This window comes from Paramisgurnus dabryanus, chromosome 5, assembly GCF_030506205.2.
Source record: "Paramisgurnus dabryanus chromosome 5, PD_genome_1.1, whole genome shotgun sequence".
Lineage (NCBI taxonomy): Eukaryota > Metazoa > Chordata > Actinopteri > Cypriniformes > Cobitidae > Paramisgurnus > Paramisgurnus dabryanus.
The window spans coordinates 44,657,111-44,670,101 of record NC_133341.1 but is presented as its reverse complement, the minus strand read 5'-3'; the positions used below and the strand labels follow the sequence as shown (position 1 = coordinate 44,670,101).

Here is a 12,991-nt window from a genome sequence, read left to right as displayed (position 1 = left end):
ACTTGATGTTGTTATTTCTACTTATGACAGTAAAAATATGATCATCTTAAACAAAAATCCAGGAGCCTGTTATTGAACATTTAAAATTTATATGCCAATTACACATTCACAGAGACAAAAATACTGTGTTTAAATCTGAAAGCCCCTGGCAAGTAAGGACCGAGCATTTATTATTCCAGGGCAAAATGGTGGTTTAGCTCATTTTTTCTCAGTAGAAAAGAAACTGCAAAGCATCAACTAAAACAGTCAACTTCTGGAAAGTGCAAGGGAATAAATATGGGGGTCTCATGACAAAGGATAGATACTGACATACATGACGTAGTACTAAGAAGACACCATGAGGTACTGGAGGTTCAGATTGGCAGGTTTTTCCCATTGCATACATGTAAGTCCCACCATACAGTTCAATGATCGAAGGCTTTTACTTACTACTATGGTAAATAGCAAACATTGCTTAACACAGTCAATTTATTAGCATTAGTCCATTTTTGGGAAATATGCCATGTAATGTTGGTTTATGTTCATTGATGCAGAAATGTGAACGTTATTTTGCTAGAAATGGGCATATAAGTCATAATACAGCTGTAACCATAGTCCTTACCACTGGACCTAAATTCTCATCAAAAAAAACTATTTGTGGGGTCAGTCCTGCTTATATTTGCCTGTAGGTGGTGTCAGTTCAACAAGGTCCATTATCGAAACAAGCGGAATATGCGAGGAAGACGTCCATCTTTACTGGAAAGAGCTGCCTGGATGTCCTCATAGGAAGGAAACTCTGTTAGATCTCCCAACGCGGCGACTGCAGGTTTACTGCGCAGCATTTTTGTTGTGACTCTCTTGATGTCATTGGCTGTAACATTACCTACAAACAAAGAGATATTGGGTGAATTATATATTTAGAGTTAGCAAAGACATTAGGGTGATTCTCGCAAAATTAGACTAGTTATGAGGTGTCATAAACATTTTGATAAAAAAGTAAATGGTATCAAAATAAGAAGCATACAGTTACAAACATCTCTTCACGTACTATTTTGCACATGGATGACATCATCATACAAACAAATTTTGTAGTTTTTTCGACATTTAAGGAAAACATTTTCATTACCGCAACGTGTTCATGACTGGATTTGGGTTCTTTGACATGGAAATATTTATAATTAAAAAATCTAAAAAAATAAAAAGCTTCAGTGCATGTTATACTATAAACATTTACAGTAAAGAAACATGTGGTATTTGGTGATCATTGGTAAATGTAGAGACAATAATAAGGAATATAAATGCGTCTAAGACCAATTTTCTCATCCTCCGCAACAATTTTCAATCATTGTTTAAGCCCTCAATGAACTAATATTTTCAAAAAAAAAAAAAAAAATAGTTGGAAGGGACATAATTGACTGACACTCAAGATGGCTACCAAGTAAGCAGTTCTTATTTTTTCTCTCCAGTAAAAGTTGAAATTTTGTTTGTCATAGTACCTAGACAACTTTTTAGTTCTCATTACCGAAACACGAGTTAAATGCATATATTTAATGTAATATCATGTTGCGGTAATGATAATTTTTGATAATGATAATCTAAAAAAATTCTATAGGAAATATTTTTTTTAATCCTCTAAAGATAATGGTTATATTTAGTTCAGACCTTAATCCTATATAGCTTTTTAAAAATTCTGATGCTAGACGTCTTCTTAATCTGGATTTCGTGAGAATCACCCATTAAGAATACATATATAACCTTAACATCTTTAATATGTCAAAGATTAAAATGAGACTTTAGCCTGGATTGCACAGGTAGGGTCACACATTCGTACTTACTGATGAGGTCACAAAGCTCGCTAGGCAGTTTTCTTTTCCCCGTTGCAAGTACTTGCCGACCTACGTCTTCGAAGATGACCGGCCGTGATTCTAAGTTCATCATGAGCATTGATTTCAGTTGCGTCTTGGCTCTCTCCAGCTCCATCTACACAAGAGGAGAAACTTTCTGAAGGTCGCATCTCAACAACAAATTACAAATGAAAGCAAATGCAGACTTACCTCTCCTGCCGTTCCGGTCATCTGAATAAACTCTCGTGTAATGATCTCCACCATTTCCCTCACCTAAAAAAAACCAAACAGTTCAGCATAAATACAGATATATTTATTTGTTTTTACATACTACAGAAATATTTCTCACAGTACCTGTCGAGGGTCTGCACTTGCATGGATACAAAGCAAACCACTATCTTCATAACTGTGATGGTAGGAGGTAGCATTGTACATCCAATGATGCCTGCAAAAAAATACAAAATTCCTAAATCTCCAAGCAAGAGCTATTTTAAAAAGATCTTGTAATATACAAGAAGCGATGATGTCACACCTGTTGAGGACATTAAGGTAGAGACGGGTAAACATGCCTTTTCCTGGACCTCCGGCAGAAAAAGACCCACCTCCGCCCATCATCATATTGAGGACGGCAAAGGGAATAAAGTCGTCCTCCTATTGGTCGCAAACAAACAGGCCACATATCAAATCAACAATTCTAGACTACTGTTCAAAATGAACTGAATTATAACCAAAAAAAAATAGTTACCGACCAAGTAAGAGCAGCTCTCCAAGCCAACCATAATGTGTGTTAGTTCAGGAATTGGCGTAGGGCCCAAGCTGACATCAGACATGTCCTTTTCCAACTAATATAAGACAAAAAGTTTAACTTAAGACATGCTGAAATCTTTAAACAACACACAACGTTTGTCAGCGTCCTCACCTTCACGATGCCTCCAGTGTACTGTGCTACAGACAAGTCGACGTTGGCAGGTGTGCTCGTACCCCATACTGGTTTAACATTAAGCAGATACTTCCTGGCGCACTGAACAAGCTGTTCATGTTCGATCCCGACCCCCGCCAGCACCATGCGCTCCGGGCAGTAGTAGCTCTGTAGGTACTTAAGCAGCAACTTTTTGTCGATCTTCTCAACGTTATTAGCAGAGCAGAAGCGAGGAAGACCCACAGTGTTTCCCCTGTATGCTGCCTAAACAGAAGAAAGACATGAAATGACATCATCCATTAAAGGTGCAATGTGTAAAATTTAGGAGGATCTATTAACAGATATGTAATATATTATACATAACTATATTTTCAGTTGTGTGCAAGAACCTTAAATATTTAACAGATATGTTTTTATAACCTTAAAGGGGACATTTCACAAGACCCCAGAGTACATATGTAAAGTTTTAGCTCAGAATACCATATAGATAATTTATTATAACATGTTAAAATTGCCACTTTGTAGGTGTGAGCAAAAATGTGCAGTTTTTGGGTGTGTCCTTTAAACATCAAATAAGCTGATCTCTGCACTAAATGGCAGTGCCGTGGTTGGATAGTACAGATTAAAGGACAGTATTATCCACTTATGACATCACAAGGGGAGCCAAATGTCAATTGGGGACCCAATTTAAGCACTTAAACATAGAAAAAGGTCAGATTTTCATGATATCATATGTCCCCTGCAAAATGAGCCGTTTTTATCTACATACACAACGGGTGCCCTTACATGGAAGTCGCTGTCCTGTTTCTACAGTAAACCTAAACGGACAAATTATACAGCAGGTTTCGACACTATGTTAACTCAAACGACAACATATTTGTCCTGTGGGGTTACCATGGATTTACTATGCGTTTCGAAAAGGACGGTGACCTCTGGAATGAGTCGTTGATTTGAATTCACAATCTCACCGCTAGATGCCACCAAAACTCCCGGACTGCACCTTTAAATGGTCTATAGCTAAATAATGATGAATAAAGAGGAATGGTTGGAATAATTTTGATTGTCGATAAGTAATCAATATTTCATAAATGATTTTAGTTTTGCAGACATAGATTTTATTTGGCGTACTGTCACGTTAAGGTCTAAATGTAATGCATGGATCAAATATACTTATATGCGTTACACATGCGTTTTCGTTCTGAATGGTTCACATTTACATTATAGACTATGTGTGTTTAAGAGGATAATAAATGCATTTTGAAATAATTTCGTGCAAACATCAAGTGCAAGAAAATGTGAACCCAGCATTTGTGCGCTGTCTGAATAAAAAAAGTGTAACCTTATTTTTTGTACCAAATTATCAAAAATAGGCCATTTTTTATGCATTTAAGACTCTTTAAAGGAACACGCCCACATTTTGGGAATTTAGCTTATTCCCCGTATCCTCAAGAGTTCTCATCTCCGTGCATGCTGTAACCCTGTCTGACGCAGCCCCCGCTAGCTTAGCTTAGCACAAAGACTGGAAGTGAATGGCTCCAGCTAGCATACTGCTCCCAATAAGTGACCAAATAATGCCAACATTTTCCTATTTACGTGTTGTGATTTCTATAGTCACACCGTGTACAAATAACAAGGTCATTTGAGACACAGCCATATTTTAACAGTATTCATACTGGGAACTATATTCTCAGAAGGCGAAGCACTGCTACTTGTGCTGCTAGCAAATCACTCCGCCCAAGTAGCAGTGCTTCGCCTTCTGAGAATATAGTTCCCAGTATACTGTTAAAAGATGGCTGTGTCTCAAATGACCTTGTTATTTGTACACGGTGTGACTATACAAATCAAAACGCATAAATAGGAAAATGTTGGCGTTATTTGGTCACTTATTGGGAGCAGTATGCTAGCTGGAGCCATTCACTTCCAGTCTTTGTGCTAAGCTAAGCTAGCGGGGGCTGCGTCAGACAGAGTTACAGCACGCACGAAGATGAGAAAGGTGTGTATGGACTTATCTAACTCTTTAGCATACAGTGAATAAGCTTAATTCCCAAAATGTGGGTGTGTTCCTTTAACATACATGGCAAAATATTATGGTAAATGGACTGCATTTATATAGCGCTTTTAACAGACCTATGGCCATCCAAAGCGCTGTACATGTTGCCTCACATTCACCCATTCACTCACACATTCATACACCGACGGCGGTGTCAGCCATGCAAGGCGCCATCCAGCTCGTCGGGAGCAGCTGGGGTTAGGTGCATTGCTCAAGGACACCTCGACACTTGGTCCAGTGGAGCCGGGGATCGAACCACCAACCTTCCGGTTTGTAGACAACCTACATGAACCACTGAGCCACTGCCGCCCCCACATCATTACCATGAACTAACATTTTGGTTATAATTTTTGATTATACTGGAGTATAGACAACGTAAAAGGAAAAGGTGCCACTTACTGCATGTATCATTTCGGTTAATAAAGGCTCCGGATCGGGTCTCATGTTCAAATCCTCTAATTCAAAGCGAACAGCCATTCTGGCCATCTCCACCTCCTCATCTGCAAATTCACATGTGTCATCCATCCATCCATCCATTAACTGTTTTAAAGACTCAATGGAAAAAAACAATCAACAGCATTTGCAATGCAATCAGTTCTTACCTAATAAACGCGGCTGTAGCACAGCATCTGCCAGCAGGTTTACTACGGTATCCAGACCCTTTACTTCAGCTGATACTGCATACATTGTTGTGTCCCTACAAAAGGCAGAAAAGCAAAATCGCATAATGGCGATACAATGTAAATGAGCCATTATACAGTACGTATATATATATATATATAAAAGAATAAATATGGCTAATTTCTACTAAAAGTTTAATGAATAGTAAAACCTTGAAGTTTGGCAGTCACATATGCCTCCATGTTTTTCAAGAGTGAGGAGAATTTCATCTTTACTTCCAAACTGGGCTGTAGACTTAAGAGTATGCCAAAGCAATTCATTTAGTTCATGTAATAAAAACTATATTAAAGTAATGTTGTTAAAGTCAATGCATAACAAAAATTGAATTGACTTACAGAAAATGCAAGCTTTTCCAGAAAGTGTGCAATTCCACTGGGATATTTTGCTTCATGACGTGAGCCTGAGTTTACTAAAACTGATAAACAGAAGCAGAATACTTTATTATAACAAGTTTAGGGATAAACCCGTGAAACATTTCTGACACAGATACTTACTTCCAACTGTACAAAACTGGCCAAATTTGTTCTGTGATGCAACTTTAAGTCCGTTTTCTAAGGTGGTAATTTTAGTCTCGTATGTCTCATGACCGTCCACAGAGGCAAATACAGGTTTAGGGATCCCGGTTAACGGTGTGGACAGAGAGACGTTTGGATATGGACTGCCACTACTGTACTGCCTACATACTGCAATGCCATACCTGCAAATCAATACAAATCATATTTTTGAGATTGAAACGATCACAAATATTCTAATGGATTTAATCGAATGGGAATTTTTCACTGGGTATCTGTTAATGTGTTGAGTGGCAGCTGTGAACCAATAGACCACCAACTGGTATAAGACTTAAAACACACTACATAAAGGAATTATTTTGCAATGGTTATTATTGTAAACAGCTTATAGTTCAAACTGGTATTTGTAATGGAAACTATTATAATTGTACTTTTATCAACAGGGAATAGTCGTTGTAATGTTTACAGAGTTTATGAGCAAATCAAACATGCTTAAAACATGACAATCGAAAGCAATAGTAACTTAGTTCTTCCCAATTCTAATTATAATATTTAAACAGCGATTTTAAGGTTTGTCTTAATGAATAGGTCAAAATATAATAGTAAAGTCGCTGAAGCGCGTGTTCAAGTGCCGCGAGGTTTTATTTAACGTCATCACGTGACGAATGCAACTTTAACAAGCGACATTAAAAGCCATAGAGAGCTTATACAATATAATGTCTTATAAAGTCGGAGCAAACAATTTTTACTAGTTATTCAAATAAACAAAGATCGCACCTCTGTACTCGGCCCCAGCACTTCAATCTTGACATGTGAGCGGCCATGTTGGATTGTATTTGACCTAAACATTCACCGGAAATGATTCTCAAACACGTCCGCTGTCGCGTTATTATGCTGCTGTTGCCTGGATACAAGCAAGTGTGTGAGAGAGATTTGAATATATTATACGGATTAGATAAATATTAGTGATAGGCGAAACATATTTTCATATTAGTATCGCTAGTTAATTTTTAAACATGTAGAGGAGACTGGGGAGCTATATAATGGAACCTTTAGACAACATTAAACAATATTATGGATTTCATAACTCGTAAATAGGGTCACTGAGTGTCAGTTTGCTTAAGCTGAAGAAACTTGAGTAGATGACTTAGACTTAATAAAGAAAAACAGCCAAAAAGATATTCAAACCTAAAAAAAAACCTGGTTGATAAAATGGCAATTTCAAATTTTAGGCAAAGGGTGACTAACGTTACACTGAAGACGCTAAAATATACATAACTGTGATTCATATTGGATTTTGAAGGCATAACATAATTTTGTTAGTATTATAGTAAGTGACACTTAACGTTTGACAGGTAGTGTGTATATCTAGTCCTAATATATATAACCTTTAAAATGTTTGCTAATTTATTAGTTTGTGCTTTGTAACTTTTTAACCTTTACATTTTATTCAAAGCTAACTAATGTCATATGCTATATTGCACAGTTTTTACAACTTTGACAACTGTGTGGCTTTGCACAATAAGAGCAACACATCTATAAAGAACAATGGGTTCTTACAGCTTGTATTGCAACCAAAATAATTGGTGCATAAGAATTGCATTGATTTCTAAATGCTGGCATCAGATTTAAGAGCTTTTTGCTGTGTGAAGAACACAAGAATTAGTGCACTGCACTGAATTATACCTAGAGAATGATGCTTTCAACATATTTTGCTCTTATTTTGTTGACCATGTCTTTAATTCCACAAATAACCCATTCGTATGAGCTTCAAGATACGATTCGTACTCTCAGAGAGGAGAATGCATACCTACATCACAAACTGAAAAATGTTACTCAAGCACTGCGGGATATGAGAAAACTGCTGCTGGACCACTCACATGGTAAGAATAATGTATGGTAAGAATAATATATACATGAGAAGGTAAATATTCTTTGTTAAAATATGATGTTTTTAAAGGGTCTGCTGTGGATGCTGATAGTGACCAACTGCAAGTCTGGAATGAATGGATTAAAAATGGTAATGTATGGTTTCTCTAGTTATATTGCCTAATATTGTGACTTAGTGTTAGAAACACTCATTTATGTATGTAGAGCCTTGCATTCTTAACCCTCAAAACGTGTTAATCACAACTACAGAAATCTGCTGTTAATGGACAAATTTTGGCTTTTTGTGATTCTATTTATATTTTACAGAAATGTCATAAAAATGTTAAAAACATTTTTTTTGCTTTTTATTAAATTTAAAAACTTTCAAGTAAGTTTTTCAAGTTATGTCAACTTATCCTCAGTCAAAACTTAAAATAGTAGGTTAAATTTACTTGCAAAACAAAGTTTTTTTAAAAGCATTTTTTACAGTGTGTAAAATAAGCGTTTTTTTGTTTTTCAGCCTACATTCACATAAAAACATGATTTTTGTTAAAAAAAAAACCTCTTTCCACTAATTAAAACACAGAAAAAATGCAATTGTGCCACTTTTGTTTTTTTCTGATATCTAATGAAATCAAAAATGAAGTTTCATAAAAAACTATGTTAAAATAAAATAAGCATTTTTTAAAGTTATTTTTTACTAAGTTCACTTAAGATTGTTAAATAAAGTTCACCTTTTTGGGTGTGCTTAGGTGGCAAACTAGGAAAAGTAGCCACATTTTGTACCGATCCGATTAAGAGGGGAAATCATTTTGCCCACATTTGTTCCCAACATCAGGGTTTACAATTTATAGGAGTTGCTATTAATTTTATTTAGTAAAATTAGCATAAGTTATTTAAACTATATTTTTTTATAATTTATAGAAACTCCTCACTAGTCAAGAAAGTTGATATTAATTGTAATTTCAAATTGATTAAACTTAAAAAAGGAATTTTTACTATGTGAAGGTTTACAAAATGTTTAGGTAGTCCATGTATATTAGTCTGACGTTTCATTACATCAAATTTTCCCTATTTTGTAAGTTATAGACTAATCTTTTGTCAATTTTTTTAGGTATCAACACAGAGACTCATCTCATGTTAGAACAAGCTTTCTGTGTACCGGATCTTCACACAAGTGCTAATATCTGTTTTCCAAAACAAATTCTTCTTGTTGTATCAAGTTTCTTTTGGATTGGGTTCCTCTTTATCTAGACACTAATGTTATATGCAATCTTTTAACCCGTTTAAACTTGTGGACAACTTAAGTTGCCTAAACCTGCCTCTATGACTCCTTTTTTACCTGGAAATATTTTTGGGTGACTATGGATGATTTAAAACAACTCACATACAAAAAAACAGTATACACTCATAAAAATAAGCAACCTGGTCACAGCGATGCCATAGAGGAACCTTTTCTGGTTCTTTAAGGAACCATTTCTTTCACCTTTAAGAACTTTTTGTGAAACAGAAAGGTTCCTTTTCATGTTATAGGTGCTTCAAAAAACATTTAGACAGAAAAGTTTCTTCTATGGCATCGTGAAGCACCTTTATTTTTAAATATTCAAACCTGTGTTTCTGTATAGCTCAGTGGTAGAGCATTGCAACAAAAAGTCATGGGTTCAAGCCCAGGGAACACAAATACTAATAAAAATGTATAGGCCTAGCTTAAAACCTCATTTTGTAAAATACAGATAAACTTCATTCTGTACTATGAACCAGTCAAGTTAAATGCAGTTGTCTTTGTGTTTGAGAATGTAAATAAAAAAATTGCAGCTTATATGTTAGATGTTTCCTTTGTTGATTCTGTTCAATGCTGATTCTCAATATTGTAGCGACATGAAATTATTCCCAGCCGTTTCTCTATCGCAGACTTTGTGTGTTTGATGTTCTACACTGCAGATTTCACATCAGCCCAACAGAATTGGCCTTTGTTCAGTTAATTAAAATCAGCCTCATGCATAGATTAGAAAATTTACATCTGATTGTGCTGAATTGATAAATGAAATGAAGTCTTACTACGTGTTGGGTTACATACAACGGTACACTGTCAGGAATAAAGCTACAAAAGCTGTTACTGGGGCAAAAGGTTGTAATATGTACCATTTAGGTAGAAATATGTGCCTTTAAGGTACTAATATGCACTCTTTGGGTACAAATGTGTACTTTTTGAAAGTAGATGTTCGTAATAATCTGAAAATGTCTGAGAGTTCTGTGATGATGCATCAATTATCAAAAACTACATACAAACGACACTTAAAAAATAAGGGTGTCTAAAAGTTTCCTTGCAGCAATCCCAATAACCAATTTTGGAAATATTCAGTGAAAGATTCATAGAAGAACTATTTCTTTCATGCCTTTTTTAACGTTTTCCAGGTCGCCGTTTAAAATGAGAAATTGTTCTCAACGTGCCTACCTGGTAAAATAAAGGTAAATTATAAATAATAAAAAAACGTTCTTCAGACATTAAACTCAGCTCATTTTTATTTGATACAATTAATATTGTCCCATGCAACCAAACACACATACAGGTGTGAAATGATTGATGCCGCGGCCGGTGCATAACAAACGCTATTAGACTTGTGGACATCTTTTGTGAATAACCATCACAGGGATTTGAAAAACAATTGTTCTCGTTTTTTCTCAAACAGCATGGTTTCGATTTTTATTTGTGTCCTCTTTTAATTTGGCACAGTGTGGAAATAGGGCCTCAACACATGCAGAGTGGTGCTTTAGTTCTCTCATATTGTTTCTGGTTGTGAAGGGGGGGGGGCGAACTGTGACCTCAGAGCCCATCTGTGTGTATGCGTGCAGGTATATGTGTGTCTGTTCCTCCATCATTAGATCAAGCGTGTTGCATTGAAAAACCAGGGAGTGCTCACTGACAGAGATGCTGCACTGAATCTTAACACTTTTGCTCTGCATGGGTGAGTCCAGTTTCTTGTAAATGTTTATCAAACCAATATGTTTGCAATACTTCATGCATTATATTTCCAATTTTCTTTCATTTGTGGTTAAATTTGTGCAAATAGTGGTTTGAGTAAAGTTTTTTTTAAAGAAATCTTAAAATATTTTAAATTCTTGACACTCACTGTTTACTCCATTTCACATATGCACTATAAAAATATTATTTATAATATTATTAATAAAATACTATTATTTATCTTGACAAGAGATGAGCTGACTATATTTTAAAAGTTATAACAACTCATCTCTACTCAAGATAAATAATTGTAAGCTGAAATTAAATGTAAATCTGAGATGATTAAACCAAAAACTTTGGGGCAGCTATGCATTTTTTACATTGTGTTCAAAGCTAGTGGTTGGTTAAAATGCCCATTTTAGTTTGAAACAACCTTTCACAACCTTTGGTTTGAAACAACCAATTCACAATGTTAATTTTAACCCAACAGTTGGGTTTGTACCTATTTGACCAAACAACAGCGCAGCATTTTTTACAAGTTGTAAAGTCAAGGATAAGTTATCGTTATGGTAAAAACTGAATGTTATTTAGTGTACATTATAAAATTATTATAATGATGTTATGCCATGTCTTGGTAAATATGATCATATTACCAGTGCATGCAAATGAAAATCTAAAAAAATGGCCATGTAATAAAAAAAAAACCTATACTGTCAACTCTACTATGTTGACAATGTCAAAAATATTTCAAGCTAAGGAGTCTCTGATCTGAATGTATTATTACTTAAATAATATAGATTTTAAAATCAATGTTTATACATCGCATCCTCTTATGGCCTTTTTAAGAATGAATACAGTTTACATTCTGAATGCTGGCGATGAGAAATAATGGGATAGTTTCCTCAACAAAATAATTTCCTCATCCTCATGTTGTTCTAAACCTGTATGAATATCAGGAAATATTTTGATAAACAATGGTAAGCACACCATTGAATTCCATCGTATTTGTTTTTCCTATGGAAGTTAATGACTATACAGCCAGCTGTGTGCTTATGATCATTTATCAAAATATTTTATGCTGTGTTCATCATGATATTCATACAGGTTTAGAACAACATTTTCTAATTTTATTTTTGGGTGATCCACCATATCCTTAACTAATGCCGAACAAATGAAACTCCTTCTCTTGAGTACTTAAATTGTGTTTCTGCGGGGGAGCAAATATTCAATACCTTAATGAATTGCTAAACTGCTTCTTCATTTAATGGGGTGTTGTTTGGCCAAAGCAAACACACCCCCGGCTGCTGGCATTAGACCCCATTAGCTTTCCCACCCGCTGTCTATGGCCCATGCCAGATGAGTCATAGCTTGAAGTACTCATTCATGGCCTCCTAATATATTTTAATGTGTCTAGAGCCTTGTTACATTTGTTACATGTGACCCTGGACCACAAAACCAGTCATAAGAGTCAATTTTCTTGATATTGACATTTATACATCATTTGGAAGCTGAAAAATATGCTTTCTATTTATTGATGGTTTATTAGGATGGGACAATATTTGAAAATCTGGAGTCTGTGCAAAAAAATCTTAATATTTGGAAAATTAAGTTGTCCAAATTAAGTCCTTAGCAACATATACTACTAATGAAAAAAAACATTTTATATATATTTACAGTAGGAAATTTACTAAATATCTTTATCGAACATGATCTTATTTAATATCCTAATGATTTTTGGAATTAATTTTTTTTTACCCATACAATGTAGGTTTTGTGGTCCAGGGTCATACTTACCCTACTGCCTGTTAACAAATATAAGCCTATTTAAAGCATCATATCATAACTGATACCGCAGTGGTCATATTAGGAAAGCATTACACTGACACCACCGTATAAGTACACAGTGCCCATGCATAAAAGCTGATGTGATCAGGTACAAACCTTACCTTACAAGCCTAACTGATCCTCTAAGTACAAAGCATCCCTGCTCTTTTCATGTCACCATCAGTAAATGGAGGGTTTGCCGCTGCGTGTTGTAAAGTGGCCGATCCATTGAAGAGAGTAAAGAGGTCTGTAGTGTACAAAGCGAGCCTGTGATGATAATGAAACACAACCAAGATAGGAATATGCATGAAGGGTGCTTTACTCTGTAAGACTTTGTGATTTGACTTATCT

The 12,991-nt window shown here is 35.4% G+C and overlaps 1 protein-coding gene and 1 long non-coding RNA gene across 2 annotated transcripts; one reads left to right on the top strand and one right to left on the bottom strand.

Annotated features, from left to right (window-relative positions):
• Nucleotides 1-69: 69 nt before the first annotated feature.
• Nucleotides 70-6,826, bottom strand: pmpca (peptidase, mitochondrial processing subunit alpha). Its single transcript, XM_065284351.2, has 13 exons — nucleotides 6,763-6,826; nucleotides 5,968-6,170; nucleotides 5,809-5,888; nucleotides 5,625-5,707; nucleotides 5,395-5,489; nucleotides 5,192-5,292; nucleotides 2,743-3,006; nucleotides 2,573-2,665; nucleotides 2,356-2,474; nucleotides 2,178-2,268; nucleotides 2,034-2,096; nucleotides 1,815-1,959; nucleotides 70-862 (listed from the first exon to the last, which is right to left on the bottom strand). The coding sequence occupies exons 1-13, from the start codon at nucleotides 6,807-6,809 to the stop codon at nucleotides 693-695; spliced, it is 1,554 nt and encodes a 517-aa protein (XP_065140423.1). The 5' UTR covers nucleotides 6,810-6,826; the 3' UTR covers nucleotides 70-692.
• Nucleotides 6,827-6,895: 69 nt separating this feature from the next.
• Nucleotides 6,896-10,261, top strand: LOC135774334 (uncharacterized). The gene is made up of 3 exons (XR_010543674.1): nucleotides 6,896-7,868; nucleotides 7,946-8,005; nucleotides 8,969-10,261. It is a non-coding gene; the product is annotated as an uncharacterized lncRNA (long non-coding RNA).
• The last annotated feature ends 2,730 nt before the right edge of the window (nucleotides 10,262-12,991 follow it).

What these genes read in the sequence shown, in the direction of transcription:
- pmpca (XM_065284351.2), bottom strand. Translation starts at nt 6,809, where the DNA reads ATGGCCGCTCACATGTCAAGATTGAAGTGCTGGGGCCGAGTACAGAG. An exon ending in TGACCGGAACGGCAGGAGAG is followed by an intron (nt 1,960 to 2,033) that starts GTAAGTCTGCAT and finishes CCTCTTGTGTAG; the next exon opens with ATGGAGCTGGAGAGAGCCAA. An exon ending in CGAGCTTTGTGACCTCATCA is followed by an intron (nt 863 to 1,814) that starts GTAAGTACGAAT and finishes CTTTGTTTGTAG; the next exon opens with GTAATGTTACAGCCAATGAC.